Raw genomic sequence first — 27,284 nt, forward strand, 5'->3', positions numbered from 1 at the left:
TTTTTATGTCTTTAGTAAAATGTTGAATTTCTCTGATTTATGTCAGCATTTTTTTTTTTTGGTTCCCTTTTTTTCTCCCACTAAAAAATTAATCACACTTCAGATCCCGAGGCCTTATCAAAGTCTGTTTTCTGTTTCCTTCTGCAAGTGCAGTGAACAGAGCGGACACAACGAGAAATAAATATTACATTAGTGATCAACAAGTGGCAGATTTATTTATTTAATTATTCATTCTATTCAGGCTGATACACATGACCTATAAATTTGAGAAAATTCCCTGACTTCCCCATGTGGAATAGACCTTTCAAAATTCCATGAGACCAACTCAAGGGAACCCTACTATTTTTAAAATCATTATTTATTAGCCTTTGAGCTTACCAGTTGATATGATTTAATAGTTTTAGATTTAATAGCAGTGCTTTCTGTTCAGATTTTGAGCTATCCCCAACCCTCGTACACCCCATCTGACTTTGCTAAATGCAAGAAATACTGCATAACCACAATCTAATTAGACAAAAACTGGTGTAAATCAAGCCGTGAAACACTTTGTATTCATAAAAAATGAGTTATCTGGGGAAAATGTTAGAATTAAGAGGAAAATGTACACCAGCCGCCCGTCTCTGGTGTAGAAAACTGCTGTGTCATCCTCACCTGAGCACAAACTTGGTGTTTTCGGTCTTTCCAGCCCCGGACTCCCCCGAGACGATGATGGACTGGCTCATCTTCAGGACCTTCATGTCCCTGTACGCCTTATCAGCTGGCAGGCCGAGACAGAGAGCCGCAGCTGTTAGATTACACTCTCCTCTGCCTCAAGGACACAAAGCTGACCTCAATAATCAAGGTGACTCCTGGATTTTTTTTTTTTTTTTGCCATATCAAAGTGATGAGTCACTCTGGATGAAGTTTGAAGTAAGTCTGTTAAGTCTGGAGGAATGTGGAGAATCTGAGCGCCGACTGCCACCTAGTGGACGGATGTGGCTCTACAGCATGGTGATGGATGATGCAGGAGCTGGTCCAGCATCAAAACCTTTCACTGTGAAATGTTGCACCATGGTGAAACCTTTACCTGAGTGCTCTGCCACAAACCAAAAACCCTGTCAAGCACTTTGCCAAAGGGGAAACTACAGAAAAGACGGCATCAAACGGCGGAAAAAAGACACTATCATGGGCAAAAATCCCAACCTTTACCAAAACTAATTAGAGAAAGCCTCTAACAATAAAAAGTGAGCTGACTCAAGTCTTTTTTCCACAGCTGGAAGGTCATTGGTAACTGTTTGACAACTTTAGAAACTGTTTAACCTGATGTAAGGTAGATTTTTAGGTCATAATTTCCAGTTCGCAAAAGCAGACGTCATTTTACGTCTTATTTTAGTGATTTTTTTTTCTATATTTCTCTGCAGTGTTGGTGCAGGTCACGGTCAAAATGTTTGCTCAATCCACTGAGGGCCCAGCTAAGGGGCAGCCTCTCCCACTGCTGCACCCCTGTTGTTGCTATTTTTGGTGTGAGGACAGCAGGTAATATTAAAGTCCCCATGAAATGACCTCACATGACTTCTACATCCTATAAAGTATCTTCATCATCCTGCACTGGTGGGTGTAAAGTACAATTTCAGCCAATAAAACCTTCACAAATCTTTAAACTTCCTCTCTCATCCTCATATCCTGTCCAATAAAACTGTTTCTCTCTCAAATCGATAATCTGTTGGGTCAGGGTTTGGCTTATCCTGCTGGTTTGCACTTGTGAATAATTCTCTCGTGCACTATGTCCCACTTAAACATCCTGTTTCAACAGGAAATACATAAATCAAGAAAGTGAGAGTTTATTTCAAGGGGCCTTTAAACAGTTTCCTCTCTACATTTTCCTGCTGCTTCATTCCTCACTCCTTCATTTACAAACTAGGGCTCACTGACGCACACAGAGCCATGCTAACACACTGACAATAATGCTAATTATTTATTAGGGTTAAAAAAAAAAAAATGCAAAAAACTGAAAAAAGAACAGATGACTCCATCTTCAAAAACATAAAAATCATCACAGAGACAACAAATTAGGGGCAAAATAAACAGAATGATCAGCCGCTATAATAAAGATGCACAAAAACAACAATAAATCTGACAGTTTGAGCTCTTTAAACCAACATCCAACCACCTCAACAGTATCAGGTGAAGATATTGCAATTGAAAGACTAGTCTACAGGTATGTTGGATTTTTTTAAATATATATTTTGGGTGAAGTGTTTGTTTAATATTGAATCAACAGCAGCTTTCCTGTTGGTGGCCACTCACCGATGGCGTAGACGTGCGGCGGCAGCGTGCCCAGCGACCGGCCCTGGTACTTCTTGATGGTTTCTGCAGAGTAGAGCTTGGGGATGTCATAGTACGGGTTCACTGCTATCAGGATGTTGGCTACAAACGTCTGCAGAGAGAAGGAGGTAAAAACAATAAAATGCACATCAGCTGCGGGCAGATCTCATCTTGGAAACTGGAACTAAACTCTTCTTGTCTGCTTAAATCGATGACCGTGAAAGGAAAGTTCCCCTCTAAGATTCTTGTGTGATGAAGTCAGATTTATTTCGACAGCACATTCAAAAACAGGAGTCGTCCGAATTGCTTTCCAAACTTTGCTAGAAAAAAAAAAAAACGACATAAAAGAGTTCACAAAAACCCAAGAAATTCACAAAGCACAGACTAATTTACAACAGTCGAGACCAGTAAAAGACAGGATAGGAAAAGTACAAGCAGGGAAAACAGAAACACCCATAACAGCATTAAAAAAAAGCACAGAAACAGTTTAAATACTGTTAACTGTCCACTCATCTTGCCCATTGATAGTGAAAGACTGACACCAAAACCTGATGTGTTTCATTGATGATTGATATGGACATGATGTCACAGTTTCTATGATTGGCTAGTTATCCAAACGAATAACAAAAATACACTAAATAACAAAACAGAGCCAGAAATGCCTGGTAGATGAACCAGGCATTTCTGCTGTTTTTTTCAGCTGTTTATTTGAAGGATTTTGGAGTGGAGCTGGGAAAACCCTGTGCCGAAAAAGTAGGAAAAGTGGGTAAGGGAGTCCAAAAAAAAAGTGGAAGACAGAAATACGCTCAAGACTGTAAGAGTCCCATCCATGGGGTATATATTTAATTTGAAAATGTGTGTTGAAGAGCCTTTGAGCAAGGTAAACTCCTCAGATGGAGTTCCCCAGTCAATTTTTGCGTTTTGAATTCACAGCTCTCTGATTGAATCTGTGAAACTGTCTCTGTTCGTGCGAGGCTAAATTACACATAGTGGTCGACTGATTAATTGATCGGTTGATTAATCAGGCCGATATCTGGCATTTTCTGATAGCTGGCATCGGCCAATACCTGTACTCACAAGGCTGATATATTTTTTAAAATTTACAAAATTTAGTAGAGTACAGATCGACTTAAGCAAATGCAGACAGAGCGCTTTTTTTTTTTTTTTTTTTTTTTTTTTAATTTTCAATCATTTTCCTGTATTCAAGGGAATAATAATACATAAGTGTTAAATAAATGTTCACTGGGACCAAAAACCAAGACATGCTGCTGGGTGCTATGTGGGCACTAACACTGTTTATTTATTCTCTATTTATTTATGTAATTAATTAACTCATTTTTATTCTCTCTCAGAAACAAGGAGATGTTGTTATCTGCTGATAAATGCTGTTTTATCAGATGGAAAGAAAAAAAAAACGTGATATCAGTATTATATATTGTCCATATGCCGCCCTGCTGTCTAAATATCGGCATCGGTCACTGAAAAACCCCATCGCTCGACCACTAATTATAAAAACATCAGTGTTGTGTATCTTGAAAAATGTGTGCAAAGGCATTCAGAATCAATCAGCAACAAAAATCTTCCCACAAATAATCTCTCGCACAAAATCAAAAGGCCGTCAGCAGCTCTCAAGTGCGTCTATTTTTGGTTCCATGCTTTGAAAAATGTTTTTGAGCTCAGGCGGGGGCTTTGACACCATCAGGGAGAGGAAAGCAGTTCCTTCTTGTGCCACTAGATGGCGCTTTGCTCTGCAGCTGCCTGCCGGCCCGGCCGTGTGTCGAGCAGCTGGTGAAACGTCACCTCCATCACTTCAGACGGGCTGACGGTGTCCATGAGGGGAAACGACAGCGACTCATTACTGAGGTCAGCTGAGCCCCTGTGTGTGTGTGTGTGTGTGTTTTAGAGTAGAACTAAGACAGCGAGATATATACAGGGAGAGAAAGACAGAGAATGGATGGCTGATTGGCTGTTTAAATGTATACTCGTGTGCTTGTTTGTTTATTTGTATGTTTATTTGTGTTGCTGCTGTGCAAACTGGAGAACCATGCAAAGACAACTAGAACCGTCAAAAGGTTCTCTGTAGAACCCTTATGAAAAAGCTGAAGCTGGGGGCCAATCCATGGGGTGAGGTGGATGTCATGCCAAGCCAACTTTGTAGAATGCAATTTTTTTTTTTCTTGAAAAATTGGCAAATAGTTCTCTGTGAACATCAAATGCATAACAGAACACTAAATAAATCAACGCCGCATGCTGAATCAGTACAAAAATGATGATCACTGACTGTGCAGAAGTCTGATATCGCCCATCTGTTGTGTATTAATATGAGAACAGCTGCTGCAGACATCGTTTCCCCTCCTGACTACAAGTTGATTTTGTGAACAGCTGTTTGTGGAGGGCCGTCTCCAAAGGTATGCTAAACTGTAATACTGTTTTATTTTGGGTTTTTTTTTTTGCAATACTTACATAAATTTTGTCTTTGCTATATCTCACACGGACGTTGTTGAGAAGAGTGGCTTCATTCAAGTACATCAAAGAACCTGGGAGACAGAAACACAATGAGAAAGTCAATTGCTGGACAAGACTTGTAAAAAGCGAAAACTGCGAGACACAACCGGTACATCAGTGCGCACTTATCAAATGTAACTCAAAGTTTAAAGGGGCACTTCGCCAAAAAACTGCGCTGATTATGTATCTCAAATCGAGCTCAATTGCCCTAAAAAATATGAACATTGCTCAATGGTTTCCTTTGGTTTTTTAGAGGTTTTAAGGAGGAGTTTGCACTTCAAGTTTTGATTCATCACCCTATGTATGGGTAAGAACTACATTTAAGCAAAAATGTTGAATCTACAGGACTCATTTGTTCGAAATAGGACGCACTTAAGGCCCTTTTCCACTGCAATCCTGACTTTCTGTTGATTTTTTGGTTCCTGTTGTGTATGTGCAACTAACAGGAACCAGCAGGACCACTGCAGGTTCACTGCGCCTGCCAGCAGCTGCCACGTTTAAATTCAAGTTGAGGAAGAAGCTGTGTGTCATCAGCTGCCGAGCTTTTGGAGAAGGCAAACGGAGAAAAACACAGCAAAGCCTAAGCTGGCATCATCGCTCAGTCAAAGGACAACAGGAGTTTGATGGAGGGAAAAGGTAAATGAGAGGGAAATTTTGCTGCCAGGCCATAAACGTTGATTAAATGTTGATTAAAAATAAAGAAACCGAAACAGGACTGTAACAAAATGAAGGGCCACATCAGCAGTGATAACTAGAGCTGAATATAGTGACACTTTCTCCCATTTGGCCTCGTTTTTGTTTCTTACCATGCAATGGAAAAGGTTCCTTATCTGATGCAGCTACACTTTGTGATTTACACAGAAAAAAATGTGTGTATTTTACATAAAAATCTTTCTTAGTGCAGCTCTGAATGTGCCCTGCGGGACAGTGCATCAATTAAAGCTCAGTGATGTAATGTGGATTAAAAGTCATTAGCATGACCCTGGGTTTCAGCAAGGGACGGACGCTGCTGCTGGGAAAGTCAAGTTTTTCCAGCTGATGAGAAGCACTTACATGAGTCAGCAGGAGATTTTTGGGAATTCAACATCAAATTAAAACAAAGCATTACAACCACAAATGCAATGGATTAAAATTCTATCAGTGACTAGAGAGAGAAATGACGATTAGAAAAAAAACTCACAGTTGTCCTCCACATGTTTGTTGACATCGTCCTCTGCAGGGAAGACTTGGTTGACTGGAGCCAAAAAGGTCTGCAAGAAACAAAAAAGAGAGAACTGATTAACACCAAATCTTATGAAACATAAAATAAAAAACTTTCATCTTTTCTCTTTGCCCTTTAATGGCCATTGCATAAATGAAAACTCAACACAAAACACAAAAATAAAATATCAAAAGGGAATTATTACCAGCACTCACAAATTAACTGGGAATAGTTTTTTTTTGTTTTGTTTTGTTTTGGGGTTTTTTGCTCGTTTGTTGGCTGATGATGGCTCATTTTATTGCTGAAACGCGTTGGTCGCATTCCCCAAGCAATTAAAGACGTTTCTACCTTCACATTATTCATAATTGCTGGTAATTATCCCCCTTTGGGACTTAAATCACGACCTTGCACCCAAAGCTTGAGATGTGCGTGTGTTTTCTTAATTATAGCATTTCAAAAGCTCATTTTAACTTTCTCTCCTTGTCACGTGTTTCTTACCCGTTGTCTTTACAATATAGAGGATTCAGTTTGTGTTTACCGGTAAGTGTTTTTTTTGTCATGTAAGGAGTGAAGTTCATGAATGTAGTGGCTGTTAAACCCACTTTTTAAACGTGCATTAGTGTTTAATACACATGTAGTTAGCTGTGCCAACCTGATGTGAGCTATCGAAGGATTTGAGTCTTTTTCAGCCCTTTTCTGAAAATAAAATCTATTTCCATTCGTATTGGCGGTTATTCATGCCTTGTGATGATGACCAGCTGGAGGTGGAAGTTTACTCACTCACTTACTGTCTCAGTTACATATTCCCCTTAAAAAATCATGACTTGTTTGAATTTTGAGCTGATAACCATTTCATAACAGCGACTCTTACTTTTTACTTTTCCAACATCTCATTTCACCGCAAAATCAAAGCTACTGAGCATCTTGATCATTCCTCTACATTCTTCTGAAAGCTATTTTTGTTCTTCCTCTCACTGATTTAAGACTATTTAAAGTCTTGTGTCCTTTTTTTAACCAGCTCCCCGGAGGGATAAACACACCAGCTGCTGCGGTCTGCCCGCACATCAAGGCTCGATGAATTATTTGGAGGCAGGAGGTAACAGGATCAGAGGGAAGGGGCGGCCGGGGAGAGACGGCGTGGTGACGGACGGCGAGCGAGACGCCAGTCAACACCTTCACAGCAGGGCACAGCCACTCTGCATTATTAACCACCATGTAATGAGGGGGTTTTCACTCAAAAATGTGATATATACCAAGAAAGCACTGAGCAGGGGGCAGCCAAGCTCAGCATCAAACCAAACTACTGAGGTTTTTTGAGCTGAAAGATGTTTTGATCCCCTATTTGCACAAAACCGTGCAGGTAGCAGCGATGGGCGACCACACACACCGGCTCAGATTTCATTTGGTGTAGAACATCACATCAGCATCTGTTCTACTGCTGCCTGACAGATGCCTCTGGGAAGGTTAACTGCTGCCTGAGAAGCATCGCTGCGGTTACATGGACAATATTTCTTCAACCCGACTGAAATCTCTCTGATTAGAGAGTCCAGTGTCCAGACTTCAGTGTCACTGTCATGGACACTAAATAAAGTGATCTGATAAGATGCGTGTTTACATGCTCCAAAGTGTTTAATCACAATACAACTTTTCTGACATGCGCAAAACGGTTCTACGTGCTGGGAGACGTCTAATCTGATGGAGATATAAATATAATCTATGATGAGTCATGTTCACCAGTGGGCGCTCTCCCATCAGGTCATCCAACGGACTGTAAAAATGAAAACTGGCTGGTTCAGAACCATGTTTGCCATTTTGACCTTCAGCCTTAGAACGGGAGGCCTTCCAACTATTCCAGCATTTTTTAATTTGGTCGAATAATATGTGGATTTCCGCTTAGTTCGTCTTTTCAAACAACTTCTTTGAACAACTTGTGGTTTCGAGCCTTTCGACCACAGAGGTGTTCTATGGATATGGGGTCAATTCTGATCATTTAAGTCACTTCATTTATTTATTTATTTATTTTTTACTCAATTTCCCCAAGGGGATCAATAAAGTATTTATGATTCTGATTCTTTTCTGAAATGGCGAAGACATTTTGGATTCAAGGTCTTTATAAAATTAAACCGATGGTCTACCCAGAAAAGAGAAGCTAAATATTCATTCATCATTCATTGCAACAATGCACTGATAATAAATTCTGCCGACTCAGCTGCATAAATGCGCTAAAAGAAATAAACACAGCGAATCAGTCTGACTTTGGAGTGAAGGTGAAATGCTTTGAACTGAATCATTCACAATTCTTCAGAGAACGATCTAACATGCTTATCTGACAGAGTCCGGTGAACTGCAACTTTTTTGTTGATTTTAGAGAATTAATAATGTTAAATTAATTATTTTGTCTGATTTAGAGACAGCCTTACATCATTAAACAAGTTCAGTGGATGTAAAATTTTGGCCAGAAGGACTGAACCAAATCACTGATTCGAAACGTGGTTTACAAGCTCAAATTAAAAGGACTTTTTACAAAAAAGACTAAAAAACGTTCTTAAATCAATAACCCAACTGGTGAATCATGAGTCGACATTAAACCAAAGTTTCACACTCCCACTGAGTTCCTTTGCCAAAGCTGCTCAGAAGTCAAGCGTTGTGTAATTGTACAAGAGCAGCAACTCAGATCTGACAGGTTCACTTGTCTCTCCTGGCGGCATCGAGCTGCAGCTTCAGAGGAAATGCCTGCAGACTTGAGCAAAACAGCAGCAAAAGAGCACAAGTACTTTGGCCTCTTTGACACAGTCATGACGAGTTAACAAGAAAAAAAAAAAAAAAAAAAAACAAGTGTGTGGGTTTGACTGTTTGCAGAGGAGCACAGTTTGTAATGAATATTTCTGCATCACTCAACCTCAGACCATGTGGGTTGTTTTCATTTTCCCATCCTAAAACAGCAGAAACAAATAATTATGCGTTTGTTTTACGCCGCTTGAAATGTCAGATCGGCGGGACGTGGTGAATTGGACAACAGAGAGTATGTCAGATGACTTGGAAATTACATCAGAAAATCACTCAAACTGTCTTTAAAATAACTGAACTTTCTGGCAATCCCTGTTCTGTCTTGTGCAGCCTGAAGAGACCACCCAGCTATCTGACAATTCATCAGCCCTGACATAAACCCTATTAAAGTGACCCATGTCAGATCACATGAGGTGGATTATTTACTTAAAAATAAACCCTGGGTCGGTATTCCTTCGGAGGACCATAAAGCCATCAATCATTCTAGAAATGCAATAATACAGCTTAATGAAGAACTCAAAACATGAAAATACAAACAGCTATTTATGGAAAAAAGACCATTTTACAGTATACGCCAGAAAATCCCCCCAGATATCATCTTTTCAAGTACCTCTGATGCTCGATCTGCCCTTGTCTGTCCACTCTGTGTAAGCGTAAAGCCTAATTATACCTCTTAAATGGAAATGTGACGGTCACTGTGTTTACATGCACTTCAGTAATCGGGTTATTTGCCACATACACACAGTTATCTGATTTCTCAAATACCAAGTAAACAACAACACTAGTTTCCATAATCATGGTAAGGGTTTAAGAGACATCTGGTTAACAAGGTTAGATTTCTCCTGGAGAAACTTGATTACTGGGCCATGCAAACTCTTTTTAGGGGTTTATATTTTCAGGTGAACAGAGTGGATAAAGAAACGGGTATGATAAACACAATAAACCAACAAGTCCTCCAACCCACACGATTATTTGCTCCAACCCACTAATATGACCCAAAGGACTGTTTCCTGAGCGAGCTAGCCAGAAAGTTAGCCAGCGAGCTAGCAATTGTTAACAAACAAAACATGTGAAAAGGCACCACGTCCCAAATTGCGCTACTGTTTCACATTTTCTGAATCTGCCTGTTGGATTGTGGGTTTGTCTTTAATGGTTAACGTTAGGAAAAAGTTCGCTAATATGCAGACGATGTCGCTCTCTTAACACTGACACCACAGTGTCATCATTCACAGGACCACTAGAGGGCGATTAACTTTAAAACGTAACTATAATTTGTAATAAGCTGCTGCAAAAACAACATTTTTTGGCCAGAGAACGGTCTCCAATAAACATTCTGCAGAACACTGAGAGGACAGTAAATTCAGAAATAATTTCATGTGAATGCTACGTCTGTTGAAAATACAAATAAAACAAAAAATAGATCTGCTGCCCGTGTCTGGGAAATCCCCACAAGGGGCCGGCTGACTGTGCCTCTATTCAAACTCCGCTTTACTTTTATGTGAACTGTCCAAAAGCTGCCAGGCATTAGCCGACCACACGTCACACATTCTGCTTGCTAAATCTGAGCATGTTGAGCTAATACTGGAGATGTTTGTGAGAACACATGTGACCCCACGGTTGTTTGGAGGAGGGGGTCGGTGCTGCGTTTCTGTGATCTACAGGCCAATCACAGCCAGCTCCCGCAGGGCGCCGGGGCTCAACCGGCCTCTCTCCGCTGGCCAAGCCGTTTAATCTGTCCAATTAAAGAGGCACTCCAGGCGTTTTAATATGCCAAGGCAGGGGTGCCAAGGTGACGTACAGTCGATTCATTCTTTCCAGTGGTGGCATGTTCCACATTCTCAGCCCAAATTGGCAGGACTCCACAGCGCTGGTCCGCGTGAGGAGAATGGAGAGGAGAAAACAGGGAAGAGAGAGGAGGTGCAGGTGGGGGAGGTGACGCACAGTTACTAATCTGAGAGGAAGGAGGAAAAAAATAGTCAAAACACTGAACACTGAAAGAGTGGCAGGGCCTTTTGTTGGCTGCGGAGATCATTTAGTGAGCAGAAGTTCCCAGCTTTGATCCTCTGCCACAACCAGCGTGTCCATCAAAGTCAGACAGCTCAAGTCCATCAACCACGAGGTTTGGGTTTTCCTGCCCCCTGCCACAAAATAATCTGGACAAGAGGCTCCAGGATTACTTTGGTCAGTCCCTTTAAAACGTAATTTTAGGCTTTGTTTTGGAACAACACCCCCAAGGTGTCTACAGGTATCAAGAGCTCTATTTAATGCTATGAAAGACCATTTTAATGCAAATTTCAACTAAATTTAAGACTGATTTTTCAGACAAATCACCTAATTCTTTTTAAAATAAGCATTACAGGTAAGTATGAAGGTAAATATTGTATATTTGGTCCAATGCAGAAGTTGTTTTTAGGTAGGAATATGGTCATTATTAACTAGATGATTGTATGTGCTGTTATTATAACGGTTTTCTTTAGGTAGGATTGCTGCTGTTGTAAGTCTGACCAGGACTTTTTTTTTCTTCTCAGAGCTTGAAACAGGGAAGGATTTTCTCGAATTCCTCTCTACAAGCAAGTACTGCAGGTTCATTCACTCAAACCTCTATTTAACCCTCGACAATCATGGAGTTTCCCCTTATTTACGATGACGTGGAGATAAAAACGTAAAATTAAACCCTTCAAAAGAGAACAATATTCAGTGACAACAACCACAAACTGAGGTGAAGTGGTTAGAGATCACAGTCTTGAATTGTCCAGGCAGATTTTCCAAGTTCATACAGTTAGTAGAGCAAGTTTGGTATGGTCCTGTGGTCCAGTCAGGCATTAATGTTGCACAGGGTGGTGAATGTCCAATAACGGATTTATGGATAAAAATATACAAGTGATTATTATGCCTCTATGCTGGAGAGGACCAAGCAACTTTGTTATATAAAATGCAATGGCGAGTATCATCAGGGATCTCCGGTGGTGAATCTGAGGGCAGAATGATAAATTCAGTCCAGGGGGTTTAAGAATGGAAGCAGCAGCATGTCTGAAGCTTATATCATCATAATCTAGGAGCGACAGAAAAACTGCCTCACTATGTTTCTCCTACAATTCAAAGGGAAGCTGGATGTGTTTCTGTGCAAAAAGGTGAGTATAAAGGTTATATTAGGCTCGGACAGTTTTACAACATCAGACATGTTGACTAGAATGAAGAACCTGGCAACGTGAAAATCATGGATAAATGAAATTAGATGAAATCCAATGTTGAAATTAAGACCTCATAAATTCTAATTTGAACACCTGACTTTCAGGCCTACATTTTTCACTCAGAATTTGGGATCTCTGAAGAGTTTTTAAGGATGTGCAGACGTCCTGTCTTCCTAAGGTACTTGAACTGCAAAACAATGCATTTGTGACTTTATTGCCTGAGTCAACTGCAGGCCACCGTAACACAAGGGGAGGGCAGGCATGGACGGTCTGTGTCAGAGACCCGTCGATGTTGTAGCAATTCCCACTGCTACAAAGGTCAGTCACTGATGATCATTTAATTAGTCTGTAATTACCTTGGGTGCCATGTGCTGACTGAACGGATGGCAGCTAACTCGGCTCTCCTGCCCCAATTTAAAACCAGCCAAACCCCATCCTCTCTACCGCCAACATGGAGGCGGAGTCAAACCGTGGACGCCGTCTGGGACGCGTCACCCTGGGCCACGGGACACAGAGTTGGCCATTGTGGCTGACAGAATGACACGGTATCATGCACTGAGCGGCCCCTCCCTCTCTCTCTCTCTCTCTCTTGCCGTGCAGCCGAGGAGGTCTGCCAGCTAGCTAACACGCCGTCAGACACTGGCACAAACTGGCTGCAGCGGGACAGACGGGACATTGTTCTGACTCAGACTGTCACAGGCCTCCGCCGCGGCCCGGAAGCTCAAACCGAGCAAAGATCTGAAGGATGGATGTATCCGTGCATATTACTGCAGCTATGCTCGCTCCTCTCCTCCCCGTGTGCGACACTAATCTGATGTTTTCTAATCAGAGTGAACAGCGAAAACCTGCAGGGAGTCCCGCTGCTTCCATTCTGATCTGAAACCCACAGATATAAGGCACAAAACTGGACACTGGGCCATGCAACCTATGCTCAAATTTCAATGTTGCTGTGACAAATAATCTCATGTTGTTCACCTGAGTCAACTGTCATAGTTTTGGCCCTAACAGCATCTTGGCTGAGCCTGCCTTAGTATGGAGGACAATCACAAACACTGGAAATAAAAACTAACAGGCAGCTTGACTGATATTTGAGCAGCTGATTCTAGCCGCAACTAAAATGTGTTTTAACAAGCAAAAGTACAAAAGAAGATGTGGTGTCTTTTGTTATTATTACTCTATGCCCAAGCCTTTTCAACATCACCGTCAGTTCAGATTGGCAGGGGTTAGAGGAGACATCCCTGAAACGATATGAACAATCAATTACAAAAAAGAAAGAAAAGAAAGCAAACTCAGGAAATGTGGAACAGAGTGGAAGACTTGCAGTATGAATATCAGCATGTTTTGCCTAGGAATCTTAGAACTCAACAAATGAATTTCACTGAATGCATTTAAATAAATTTAAAAAAAAAAGATTAAAGAATTAAAGGCAATAATATCAGGATACCACTGCATTAAAAGCAAGTGGTTGCTTCTCTTGCCATGTGGGGACCCCTTTTCAATCGAGGTCAATTTTCATTTCAATTCATTTTGCTTATGTGGCCAGGAAGGATCTCAAGTACAGATGTGTTCATTACAAAGAGTGCAGGCCGCACACACAGACAAGCACATTTGTCTTCTCTCTTTGCTGCAAACCGGGACGTTGCCATCACGCAGCAGCAGGAGGCACCACTTTGATTCATTCACCCTCTGCAGCTTCTGAGGCTCTCATAAACAGTTTTACTTTTTCATTTTAGGCGTTTAGCTTACGCCGTTATCTAGGGCAACTTAGAATAAGCATCACGGGAGCAGGAGCTTAAATTCCTAGAGGTCCAGCCAGCGTTACAAGCTGCCATTAGTAAGGAGCGCAGGGGTCAGAGCCGAAGCAATGAGCGGACAGATGGAGCAAATATTCCTCCTGGGTCTCAAGGATGAGCGTGTGCAGGAGGTGAAGCGCTGCAGATGTAAAGACTGCGCAACGTCCACTTTGTAATGCATCCTTGTTGAAACGCCATCAGACTTCCCCAATGCTCAATCCCATCGCCAAGATAAACTGCTTGAAAAATTGCAATTTTTGGCCTCTTAAGCTGAATCACATTGCAGGGGACGGTGTAGTAGCCAGCTGGTTGCAAGGCAGATTTTCATGTTACAAGATCGCCATTTGGTTTTACAAAAAGGGCAACTAATCCCTATTTTCACTGTTGATTAATGAATCAATTATTTTTTCAAATAATCACTTACAAAAAGAGGAAGTCTCATGGAACATTAGTAGAGTCCAAAGTGATTTCTTTAAACTGCTTCCTTAGTCTGACCAGCCAAAAAAAAAAAAAAAATCAAATTATTATTTTTTTTTTAATGATATTTAGACAAAAGTAAGAATCTTAGCATTTTAGTGATCTCAATGAGGCTGGAATGGGAAAATATTTGGGATTTTTGCTTGACACAGAAATTATAACTAATTCATTCAATCCATCAACCAGTTGTTTTGGTACTATTTTAAACTTTAACATTCAACGAACAGTTTTCGTTTTTAATGCAGAATAGGCAAACGCATGGATGGAGACTATAATCGATGCCACTAGAGATTCGGCGGTTAAAAAAAAAAAATTTAAAAATCAACATCCTCTCCATTAGGAATGCTCTACAAACACCAAATCTTGAACATTTCAGACACTGAGAGCTTTGTTCCCATTAAGAAGCGACAGAGCCCTGTGTTTTATGTGGGGCGTGTAAACAGACTGAGGGAGCAGGCGGTCTGAAGAGGAACCATCAGTTACACAGGTTTTCCGGGGACAGAGTACCTGAGACGGACTCTGCGGCAAAAATATATCAGCACCAAGCCTCGCGTCCGTCTCTCAGTGACATTAGTAAGCTTGGCGAGGGCGACGCGGCACTTCCTCCAGAGGGAAAAGAGAATTAGTGGTGAATGTGGGAGACAGCTAGGAAAGCCTATTTGTCTTTCTCCGAGAGCCACATGACTTCAGATGCGGCGGATTCATTTTGCACTCTGGCAGGTGGATGGACGAGTGTGTTTTATCGCTTCCAGTGGCGCATTAAATGACTGATATCAATAATGAGAGCTGGGTGAGGCTTGGCAGGAGATGAGAGCTCTGAGAGACCTGAGCTGACTGGGACAAACCTTGAAATGTCTGCAATACGAAAACAAATCCATCTTAATCCTTTTTTTTTTTTCAAACAAGTGAAAAAAAAAAAAAAAAAAAAAAAAAAAAACACTACTTCTATGACATATTCTTACTTTTTCCAATGTGGCCTTTTTCCATTTTGGTTAAGGGACTTATTTATACTTATTTCAAGAAAATCATGAAAAATTGTTATACTCCATTGGAAACAAGGTGAAATCACATATCAAATATTACATGAAATAACTTGCTAACAAGGTTCCCACTCTGTCAAATGTATGTATGATTAAAAAGTTGAATTTTCATGATCTACAGGCATTTTAACATTTTAAACAACTTTAAGATTCATTCATTTTTTTTTTTAAACTGAGGCTGACAAAATGAGTAGGCCCAAGATCTTTTGACTTTCCCTGTCTGGAATGGTCTGGAATGGACTTTTCAAATTTCCATGACTTCCATGGCTCAAGGGAACTGGGTCATGAAATGAACTTTTGCAGTGCATGTGGTGAAAATGGACATTAGGAGGACAAAACATCAGTTTTCATTGCAAGAACTGACCATGTTGGATATTTTTAAATATGCTCTAATTTGTACTGACACCTCAGATCAGTATGGCCTTGATAGATGTCATACTCTGATACCAAACCCTGATTTTGCTCCATGATTTAGACAATCATGAATGGTTGCATGAGTGTAACACTACACGAATGTATGTGCTTTTTGTACATCTGCATTGATACCCCAACACTTCCTTTCTAAAGTCATATATATACACGTTGCTCCTTCTTGGTTCTGACATCTGAGACAGAAATCAGTGCAAAGTGTGACAGCAAATTCAGCCGGTGTGCAGCAGAAAATACACCATCGACACGCTGAGCGCTCCCTCACCTTTCCCCTCTGTTTGAGAGGTTCGATGGTGAGGCTGTCGGCTCCAATGTCCACTATGGTTCCCAGCTGGAACCCGTCTACTGGGTGGGGTGCCCACACCGGCTTCCCATCCTCCATCGCACCGCTCGGAAGGCTCTGGAAAACATGACACATGAACAAGGGGACCGTTACAAAGGGGTGTGTGTGCTGTACACCAATGCTGAAAAACACTTAACTACAATGGTGGTGGTTTTCTCTCAATGAAAGTTAGTGGGATCGTTAGTGTGCTGAGCAAATTTCATGAAGTTAGGTCTTCAAAAATATATCAGTGGCAAGGAGTAAAAAAAAAAAAACAAATCTGGGATGATTTTTAGCGTCATATATTACTCACTGAACTAGTTGGGACTTCTAGTGGGTCAGCGAAGTTATAATTAAACACATGAAATTAAAATGCACATGATTAGAGGGAAGCAATGCTGCAATGCCGGAAAAAAACAAACAAACAAACAAAAAAAAAAACAGTTGAAATCCACCCCAAGGTGTTTTCTTGGTTTCATCTCCTTAGAGCATAAATGAGCACATTAGATCCAAGCAGATGAAAATATCAATTTTAAAGTCCCACAGTGCAATGCAAATCCAACATTTGATCTTACTGGGAATCTCATGAGCCTTCTGGGGCAATTTTATCTTTTTGATGAGTTTAATATCAAAACTTCCTCTAATAAAGAAATACCCAGACATTTTCAGAAGTGGGTCAAAATGTAAAGCACAGCTCCTCTGTTTGTGTTTCAAATTTTACTTGGCAAGAGCTCTGTGAATTTTAAGCCTGGCCCTAAATCGCCTACATCTGTAATATTCCCAATGCCAGTTCAATGCTAGCCTCCATCTTCCAGCTTTTTTCAATCTGACAAATTGAACACAGTCTCTTTAGTGTGTGGAAATCTAAAAATAGGATCAATCTATGGACCTATGGACCTATGGACTACACACGGTGTATTGAATCACATGTTTACCGAGCTCTCCAGGGCTTTGCGGTGGCCAACACACCAATTATCTTGTTATTGAGTCAACTTAACAGCTGATCCTGTTACTGTGGTGATGTAGTAATATAATAAGTGCCTTTCCCTCTGGGAAATCTTCAGATGCTCGGGACGTCTGCTGGTTTACCAGGCATGGAAACAGGATTTAAAGTTCGGCAGCGCTACTTCAGATAACTCTAACTCATGTTATTATTAAACTGGTGAACAAGTTCTGCTGCACTGGACTTGTTGAACGAACAATTAGAAATAAGTATTATGCTTTGTTGTGTTTTCCAGTCTTTCACAAAAAAGTACTATGGATTCAGCAGGGTCTTTGCAAATGATTTGGCCAAAATAAGCCCGAGGTTCAGTTAATCTTACACAACAAGAGGTAAAGTTAAGAACAACTGTTTGAGTGTAAATATTACGTCATTGTACTTATGACTTCTACAAGTACTTTAAGTGTGCTTCTACTTGGACAATAACAGAGGTATAGAAGCAGAAAATAACAGTAAGATAATGGCATTTTACTCTAAATACATCAATCTGTAGTGGCAGGGGAGCTACTTTGAACCTCTGTGGTTTGCAGGTAATCTGGAAAACAAATGCAGCCTGGAGGGAGAGCAGACCACAAACCAGCACGACGCGTGACGAAACAGGAAAAACAACCACCTGGATCTGTGCGTGTTTACATGCACACACTATTCCACCTCACAGGTCATTTACCACTCAGGATGAGCTCTCCCGGGTGCTTACTGTAGTATTCTGGCTAAAATTGTATTGCACATCCTTTTTAATAGACCCTCTCAGGATAAGATGTTTACGCAAGTCTTCATATCTTGATCACAAACCCTGGAAAACGGAAATTTGAATACAGCAAATACAGCCATGGAAACCAGGCTGGTGCCAGTGGCAAAATCCAACAGTTAACAAGTGTTTACCTATTCAAATATTATCTTATTGCCTGCATATTGGCAGGGAGGCCCTGGGCTTAAAGAAACAACCCTTTAACCAGAGGACACAGGGTCCAACCCCATGCTGGGAGGAATCTGACCTGCTGAAGTGTCTTTGAGCAAGACACTGAATCCCTGCCCGTGTGTCTACAAATGAGTCGGGGTTTTTTTCTTCCAAGACAAAGTCCAAGGTGGAAAATGTGTTTTTTTTTAAAGCCAGAAATCACAGCAGCCACTACAGATCACCAACCCAATGAACATCCAATACCATCTTGTGTTATCAAGTATTAAATACGTAACACATTGACCCCTTAAACATATGGATCATTTAGACTTCTGTGTCAAGGTCCTCAGAGGATGTCTGTCATCTTGTTTGCAGCTGATTTCCATTCAAAGTGAAGATAAAGTGAATCCAGGTGAAGAGAAACAAGCTGAGGAGGTTTGCAAAAATGCGTGTTCGAAATTAGCCTTTAGGGACCGTCAGCTGTCACGAAACTCTCCAAAACATCACTTTGGACGCTGACAGTTATTCAGTGAAAGTAAAACATGATTGCTTCACTTTTTATCCAAGCTTTGTTAGCATGGAATTAATAAAAAAAGAAATGACACTGCTGCTGCATTTCAGAAATCTACACTCAAACCCACCAACACAGAATCATCACTTTTTTTATCGTTGTGAACAATTTCATTTAGCAACAGTGTACAAGTATAAATCAGCCTATACTCTGAAAATTGCAGCGTGAATGTGGCGTTTACATGAACCAGTGTCCATGTATCCCAAATCATATCAGCCATTAATGTGCACTAAATGGCTCCTTCTCTTTTCGGCTTGCAGTTCTGGTTCGCCAGCTCGGGGAGTTTGTCCATGTTCGTTCCCTGTTGCCTCAGACACAAAGCTCTGCAGTCTGGCTCGGCCTCAAGCCTCTCTTCTCTGGAATCCAGAGAAAGGAGATTTTCAATGCTCAATCACCAGGCAATTCAGCTCACTCTTGGGGAATCACTTGCTCAGCATAACAACCACCTTCTGGCCGTTCGACGAACAAGTCCCTTCAAAGTGCGATGGGAAATACAGTCTTACTTGGCGGCAGAACGGCCTGGCTGTTTGCTCAACGGTCACTGGGAGGTCACAAGTTCAGTTCCCACAGTAATGTGCCCAACCTTTGAGCAAGACATTAATACACCCAAAAGCTCTGGGGCCGCCTATCTTGGCTGCCCATGTCCTCTAACCTTGTGTCCATGCATGAGTCTCTCAGCAGGATATACAAATAACTGAATGATGTATTAGACTGTATTGTAACATGGCAACTAGGACTGGGTGATATGACTGAAGTCAACATCAATACACTCCCCCTTTTTTTCTTATATCAGCATATACATCACAACCTAACTCACGCATATTCCTGAAAATGTTTCATGCCTAATTGAGAGGGGTTTTTTTTTTTTTTGGCAAAAATGCACTTGTTATCATCTGTTTAGACACAATTTTATGCATCATGATGTCCCGAAATCACCCTACTATTACAATCTGACTGTTTTGGAAGACAATAAACAATATAATTGAGTTACTGAGGATATAAACCCACCACACACAAACTCAAAAATGTCGCTGAAAGATTGCCTGCATTAGTTTTTATCTAAGTATAAATCGAGGGATCAATTTCATGACCAGATAATAAAAGTTTATAGAATTGAACTAGTCAAAAACATGCCGCAGGGTGGGATAAAGGTTAGAGAGGCTGTCCTGTCACCTTAAAGACACACGTTCGACCCCCGCAGCAGCTATGTGATCTGTCAAAGTGTCCCCACCTGATCGGCTGATACAAATCACTCGTCTTTAAGCGTCAGCCAAATGCCGACAAAGTAAACTGCAATGCCAATGAGGAGCAGACAGACCCCATTAACATGAATGAGATGAGGTCACTGAGCACCGGCTCGGCTGCCAATAAGAGCTGAGACACTTGGCCAAGTCCTGCCTGACAGTTTCCATGCGCACAGCTGTGGCAAACTTGAAGCTAACAACATTCAACAGCTCCCTCTTCACATCCTGGCTCGCTGTCAGACTGCAAACTCAATAAGGCCCAAGACTTTTGAATAGGAGCTTTCATTCATTTTAAAATAACTAGACGAACAATTGAGTAGTATCCACTTCTGAGGTCTGCGCTGGGAGACTATAAAAATAAACCAGGAGTTAAATTTGCACCGTGATTGTCTATGTAGAGTACAGTCGGCTTAATTGTTTCACGCGGTGGCGCGAGTGGAAAGACACAGGTTCGATTCCTGGAGCGGCCGAGTTGTCCATTCCTGCTGTGCAAGAAACTGAACCCCTACTTTCTGTGTTTTATGTGATTGAGAAAACAGCTGCAATATAGTGGTGTAAAAACCAAACCGTAAATAAATGAACCGTTCAGTACACACATGGTTGGACCTCCAGGGCGTCTGAGAGTCACCTGATGATGAGGATTCATTATATTTTGAACTGGGGGGATGAAAAGTGCAGAGTCACAAACACATCCGCTGTATGAGAGCCATACAACCACCCACTTAAATGATGAATTGATGAATATACTTGAAGTATTTCAGGGCTCTACACTGACTTTTTTTCCAAAAGTGCTCCTAAATGAAAAAATTTGGGAGCACACAAAGAAATCTGGGAGCACTGTGAACAAGAGTGACAATTTTTTTTTTTTTTTTTTTCATTTCTTGCATATTTATATCGGGCATGTGTGAATGTGTGTGTGTGTGGGTGTGTGTGGGTGCAGGTATTAATGGACTCGCATCTGTGCAATAGCACATCCACCCAAAATCACACACAGGCCCATGCCTACTAGATGCAAAGGCCACTGTTTCATATCAAAAGCCTTCCACTGGCTTTTATTGTGAAACAGCCATAGGAAATGGCTCTTAACATGCAAGTAGTCATGCAAGCAGTAGTCTTATTATATCAGTGTATCTGTAACACAGCTGTTGGTTGATTTCATGTTGTTATCCCTGATCTCTGGATGAAAAAATGTTATTTCTGCAAATAACACAATGTAAAACGCAAACCCAAACTGACACTGTGACCCATAAACCACATTACAAACTGAACTGTGGGTTTATTGAACCGTTACACCAAATATGATCGTCTGGTCAGAGCGGCCAAGTGATCAGAAAAGGTTGCGAGTTCAAACCCCGCAACAACATATTTGTTTGTCCAAAGCTGATGTATCCTTGAGCCAGGGACTTAACAGCCTCCCTGCCCCGCTCTGCAACAACAGCGAGGCCACACAGAGTTCAGTCCACGAGTTTCATCTGAACCAAATCCAGATGCAGGTAAAGTAGGTAAGCTGACCTTACGAACACGTTAGGAGCTAAAAATAAATAACAGCACGTTCAACTGAAGCTACAAAACAGAATCGTTTTTCATTTTCATTTGTAGGTTAGAGTTCAAAAAAACAACAAAAAAAAACAAGAATTTTCAGCTGATGTGTATGTGGCTGCAACATAAGCCTTTCTAAATGCTTATAAGGTGAATTCAAGCTCTCTCTCTCTCTCTCTCTCGCTCTGTGTGTGTGTGTGTGTGTGTGTGTGTGTGTGTGTGAGTAGGTGTGTTTACGTGGCTGGGGGGCAGGAGAAGAATTCTTTTTATGAGTTTTTGCTTTCTTTTTCTTATTTAAATATATACTTGGCAAAAAAAGTTCTGCACCGCTTTTTCAGTCTATAATTTCTCCCCTTTATTTTTACCCAATAGTGTTGTATCTTATACTTTTGTAAAGCCTGATTCATCCTCTTTCCAATGAGATACAACTTGTAAGGATCCTGCATTTCTGGAATGAGTGACACCAGTGATTGTGTGAGAAGTGACCTGCAATATTTTTTCAGTTGATCATTTCTCCCATTTAACAATACCGACTGGTGTTGTCTTTTATACCGTTAGAAAGCCTGATTAGTCCCCTTTTCAATGAGAAATAAGTTGTAAGGATCGTCAATCGATTGGTATGACCAACATGGCTAAACATGTCCCCTCCCCCCCTTTTTGAGGGGAGCAAAATCCCATTCAATGTCCTTTCAATCAATCAGAATTCCCTTCACTGTTCTTCTGTTGGTAATTTAAATTGCACTCACAGGTGTTCCTAACTGGCACTTAATTGACAGCATATGGCAAAATGAGAAAATGAATAAAATATTGTGCTTCCCACCTGTTTAGCTGTGTTGCCTCGTCCTTACAGTTATACCTTATTGTAAAGGGGACTGGCATTCCAACAGTATAACTCACAAATCCAATTATCACAGGGGAGAAATGATCAACTGAAAACACATTGAATGGGATTTTATTTATACCCAACACTATTGGGTATAAATAAAGGGGAGAAATTATAGACTGGAAAAGCGGTGCAGAACTTTTTTTTGCCTAGTATACATTGAAGCTTCTACTTCTACACATTGAGATTGCACTGTAAATGAAAAGTGCTCCATACATAACACTGGCTTAAATTCATGTGTCGTTGAAGCAGAAGCCGCTCAGCGTCATGCAGGACCGATGTGACTCATGCACGCATGGCGACGTGCAGTTTCAGCTCAGTTCCTGTGTGAAGCTTCAGTGTAATTCAGGAAATGTTCTGTTCCCTCGGCCTGTGCCTGAAGGGATGCGGCAAAATTTTAGATCAAAGGTTGCTGGTGACTTATTGTCAGGGCTGTAACTTTCCCCCAGCGGTGAAGACACTGGACAAGCCATTTCTTTGTCCCCGTGGTGATTTTTAAAACAGGCCATGTAGGGAGTGAGGCTCTCCGCTTCAAAATCGGTCTTTTAGCAGGACAGATTCTGCAAACAGACGCAGGTAAAACAGCGTTTCTCCACTGATGAGCCAAAACCTCGAATCTCCAAAATGCCAGCTTTGCAGGGAAATTTGGTGATCTTGAAATTTCTGAGCTCACATATATCGGTCATATTTTGATCGATCCCCCTTTAAATATTAGAGGCTGCACTCCCTATTACTCAAGCCCCTTACAATTTATTTACTCTTAATTTTGCACTAATAATAATGGTGATGTGTGATGATTTTTGCTGAAAGAAGATTTCTATTTATTTATTTTATATACATTTTTATTTTTTTTCCTTATATATTTTTGTGTGTAATTTATTATTGTTATTATTATTATTATTATTATCATTATTATTATTATTTTTGGTTAGATTTTACTTTTTGTATAATGTACTATATGTACTGTGCCTGTGGAAATTTCAATAAAAATGAATTAAAAAAAAAAAAGAAAGAAATTTCTGAGCTCATCCAGCAGGTTTTAAAGGTGTTTCGTAAGCACAGGGGTTGTAGAAATGTCTCAACAAGTAGCGAGAGAGTGAACTGAGAGTTTGTTTTAACTTGCTTGCATGAATAAAAGGGTGGGGTTAACCGAACAGGACACAGAAAAGCAGAATAAAACACTTTGCAGAAACTTTGCAGGAACTGGCTAAACTTTGTGGCTCTTGCTTGCGCTGTCTTACAGAGACACCTTCAACTTCAGCCGTAAAACTGATCCTCTCTGGCAGCTCCTCAGGCTAAAACAAACCAAGCATTTCACAAATACAGTTGGACCCAATTCTTGCATAAGCATGAGCCTGATTTCTGGCCTCAGTGAAAAGGAAACTGTCCTGACAAATATATGACCGAGTACAAGGAAGTTCCTTTGCAACAGGCCAAGCCTAAGGCACAACAATGCCGCCGCGGGATCATTTGAATACTGATTGGTCAGAAAAAAAAAAAAAAAAAAAAAAAAATCACATTAAGATATGAGGTCAAGATCCAGTCCACCTCACTTCCTGATAACACACCCACTGATAACACAGGCAGCTTGCGAGAAATCACCCAGTGAGAGACGTTATGGTGGCTATTAACACTGCAATGAAGTCATTTCAGCTTGTAATGACACCATCATTTCTACCCCCTAAAACACGGCATATATTAAATAATAAGAGTATTTTAAACTTAAAACAGGATTGGCAACAACCTCCTCATCTACTAGAACCACTAAAAAAAACATCCAAAGGCAATGCTTCAGTAATGTGCAATAGATTTCTTCTTCTTTTTTTTTCTCTCAATTTTAAAGTGAAATTAGGCTAAACGTAAAAGAAGCAAACTGCACTTAATACTGTCATTTAATACAAAAGACATTCGGCTCAGTGGCTCTGTGTAATTCGATGTGGTCCAGTGCAGCACAGCCAAGCATCAACACTCCCACTGCTAATATTCATTGCTAAAAAACACGTAGGCAGTGTTGCAGTACTGCGATGTTCTTGGGCCAAATACACTGCACATGTATAATTTATACACAGATCTGAAATCTAAAATAATGGCTTATCAGCATTTCTGGAGCGCCGTTAGGTCAAGAGGGAAATAAAGTTCAGCCAATAAAAAAAAAAGAGAGAAAAGAGAAAAAAAAAATCAGCTAAGTTTGATACGTACAGTGGTTAGGGTTGCAGGAGTTATTAAAGCAGAAGGCAAGACCTGACCCGCTCCCACTCTAACCACAGCCCACACTCCATCACTGTCTGCTGTTATCCTGAACATCCTCTACCAGCACACAGCGGCTGATGTAATCTCCTGTGTTATTAAACTAGGTTGAGCAAGACCTACAAAAATAACCTGCCTTGGATGGCAGATTAAAGGTAGGTGGCTGGGAGTGGGTGTGTGATCAGGGTCATCACGTGATCGTCACCCGGTACATGCTGATTTATAGGAGCCCGCTCATAAACGGAGAAATTCTGACTTCCTGCTGGGAAAAAAAGTGATGAAACAGCCCCTTCAAGTTGGATTTCACAGCCAGACATCGCTCTAAGTAATTTATCCCCAAAATTTATTGCAGTCTAATTTTCAGCGTGGCATGATATTAAAGCGATATCAAGTTTAGCAGAACATTTGCCTGTACATGTTCTTCCACTTTTCACCTCCCTATCAGCACATGCACTCCCAAAACCAGAGTATAACTAAAATATGATCTCAAAGCGTTTAACATACGGAAGCGACTTTAACACTGTCTGCTGATTTAATACCCTTTTTAAGTCTGTTTCGACCTCTGTACGTCCAGTGGTTCAGTGCCTGTGGGCAGCATTTCGTGTTAGCTTAGCATAAAGACTTGAAGTCTATGGGAGTCGTTAGCCCGGCTCTGTCAAAGTGAAAAAATAAACATTGCAGCGGCTCCAAAGCTGTCTTATGTACACAGTGGATCATGCGGATTTGTATTTCCATATCGTTTGACATTAACAAAAACATGTGTGGTAAATGGTTAAACGTGCACAAACTGTAAATGCAGAGCTGCACTCATAGTTGCCAACAATGTCAAAAACTGATATATAACATCAGCTGCTGTATGAGGAATGCAGTGGTGGACTGAGAAATTTTTTTACATGGGTTGGCAAAGGGGTGGCATGGAGTTTTGGAACAGTGGTTAGATCAGGCAGCCTTCATGTAAATTATTTCATTTTAGTTAAACTGGACTTGCAAGAATAATAATAATCACCTCACAGGAAATGCCCCAAAATGAAAGGGACAAGTTCAAGTTCAAGATTTATTCGTCACATGCATGAATGTACAGGTACAGCAGCAGTGAAATGTAACTGCAACAACTCCAGCACTGTGCAACTAAAAAATAGATAGAATAAAATAGTTAAAAAAATAAAAAAATAAAGATAAAGTAGACCCCTCAGAGATCCTCTCTACGGAAAGATCACAGCACAAGGAGTCCAAACCAGAACCGAGAGTTGCTGCTACACAGGTCTGAGTCAGAATCACTAAGGGTTACCTAAAAAATAGTGATAACTCATATAATTTACATTACATTACATACCAATTTGAGCCTGTAATAGCCACTGTGTGCACTGTAAAACATGTCAAATCTCTTGCAAATGAATATTTTTTGACTGATGGTCTTATTTCTGCACAATCCTGATTTCATGCCTAGCCAATCGTAAGTGTTTCTACTTTTATTTTCTTTGTTTGTTTGGTTGTATATATTTTGGGGGGATTTATTCGGTGGGAGTCCAAGAGTCCTGACTGGGAATTTCCAACTTCCATCTTTGAAAACAGGATGCATTTCTGGACGCAGGACTCCTTTGGGAGGCGCACTAATCATTACATTGTGCCATCCCCGAGCCACCATCCGTCTATATCCGCTCTCGGCGCTGATCAGACCCACACTGACCTACACTGCTCACACTCCATGCATCTAAATTTAGCCCACGCCATCTCACCCAATAATTTCTGACACAGGTTAATGGGACAGCTGACCCTGTATCAGTCTGATGATCACAGTAATGCTTTTTTTTTTTTTTTTCCCCACCAAAGCCTTAAACCAAATGTCTACAAAACTACCGCATGATCCATTTGTAGCCATTGCCCTATATATTAAAAAGCCTGCGTGCAAAGCCTCATGGCTAAAAATGCATCGAGCTGTCAGCATCCTCAGGAATATGACTTCCATTAGCATCCTCAGCGAGGTGGAAAATTAAGAATGCAAACTGAACCGCGCGGTGAATATCTGCTTGCGATTTCATGTTTCCTGATGCAACAGTCATCATTTGAGCTAGAATGCATTACTGGTTCAGCGGGCACGCAAGCATTATGCTAATGGAGATTTCCCCCCAAAAGTGGCTGTAAGATATTCTGGTGGTGGAACAGTGAGCCAACACAATATCAGGAGTGAGCCAAGCAATAAAAAGGGAGACTGTTTATTTATTTTTTTTGTCACCTTATTGATGCAGTGGAGGGTGCTGCCAATACCAGCCTGGGGGAGCACAGTCACAGGGAGTGATTTCCCACCGTTCAATGAACTCGCCGGGTGATCATCAGTGCCTCCGCAGTGCTCGAGCTGGAGCTGCTTTGGCAGGACGGGGTCATGACTTATTCACCTCTCCCGCTCAGACTTTCTCAAAGCGTCCAGGGATTTAAACCAGCACCCTTCCAGTCCGTGTAACTTTAGCTACACATGATGGCCTTCCAATCTCTAAATTCCTTTTCTTTTCTTCCCTTCCCTTTGGCATCCACGCCAAAACAAACCCATGAAGAATCAGCTGAATACAGGCTTCTGTGTGCGATCTGCCCTCAGGTCCAGTCTCCTTTCGCTTTCACTGCTTTGGGAGAGAGGACCTCGATGAGCTTTAATCAAATTGTTCTCTATCAACTACGAGCCTGTAAAGCCTTTCGAGACCGAAACAGTGATTAAGGGCTATAAATAAACGTGAACTTGTACCTAGATCCGCATCGGCACTGATAAGATTAGTTCATTAGTCGATTAGTTGATCTACAGAAAATAAATCAATTATAATTTTGATATAACCTGAAAATGAAGCACAAATACCAGACGCTGTC

The 27,284-nt window shown here is 41.0% G+C and overlaps 1 protein-coding gene across 1 annotated transcript in view; it reads right to left on the reverse strand.

The window, feature by feature from the left end:
* myo6a (myosin VIa) overlaps nucleotides 1-27,284 on the reverse strand; it is a 153,867-nt gene that overhangs the window by 108,515 nt on the left and 18,068 nt on the right. The window contains exons 2-6 of the mRNA XM_030047151.1: nucleotides 15,993-16,127; nucleotides 5,990-6,059; nucleotides 4,768-4,841; nucleotides 2,287-2,416; nucleotides 652-757 (exon numbers count right to left, since the gene is read on the reverse strand). Of these exons, the coding sequence (XP_029903011.1) occupies nucleotides 652-757; nucleotides 2,287-2,416; nucleotides 4,768-4,841; nucleotides 5,990-6,059; nucleotides 15,993-16,109 (497 nt within the window). The 5' untranslated portion in view covers nucleotides 16,110-16,127. The remainder of the gene's footprint in view (nucleotides 1-651; nucleotides 758-2,286; nucleotides 2,417-4,767; nucleotides 4,842-5,989; nucleotides 6,060-15,992; nucleotides 16,128-27,284) is intronic.

Source organism: Myripristis murdjan, chromosome 24 (genome assembly GCF_902150065.1).
Source record: "Myripristis murdjan chromosome 24, fMyrMur1.1, whole genome shotgun sequence".
In the NCBI taxonomy this organism is placed as follows: Eukaryota; Metazoa; Chordata; class Actinopteri; order Holocentriformes; family Holocentridae; genus Myripristis; species Myripristis murdjan.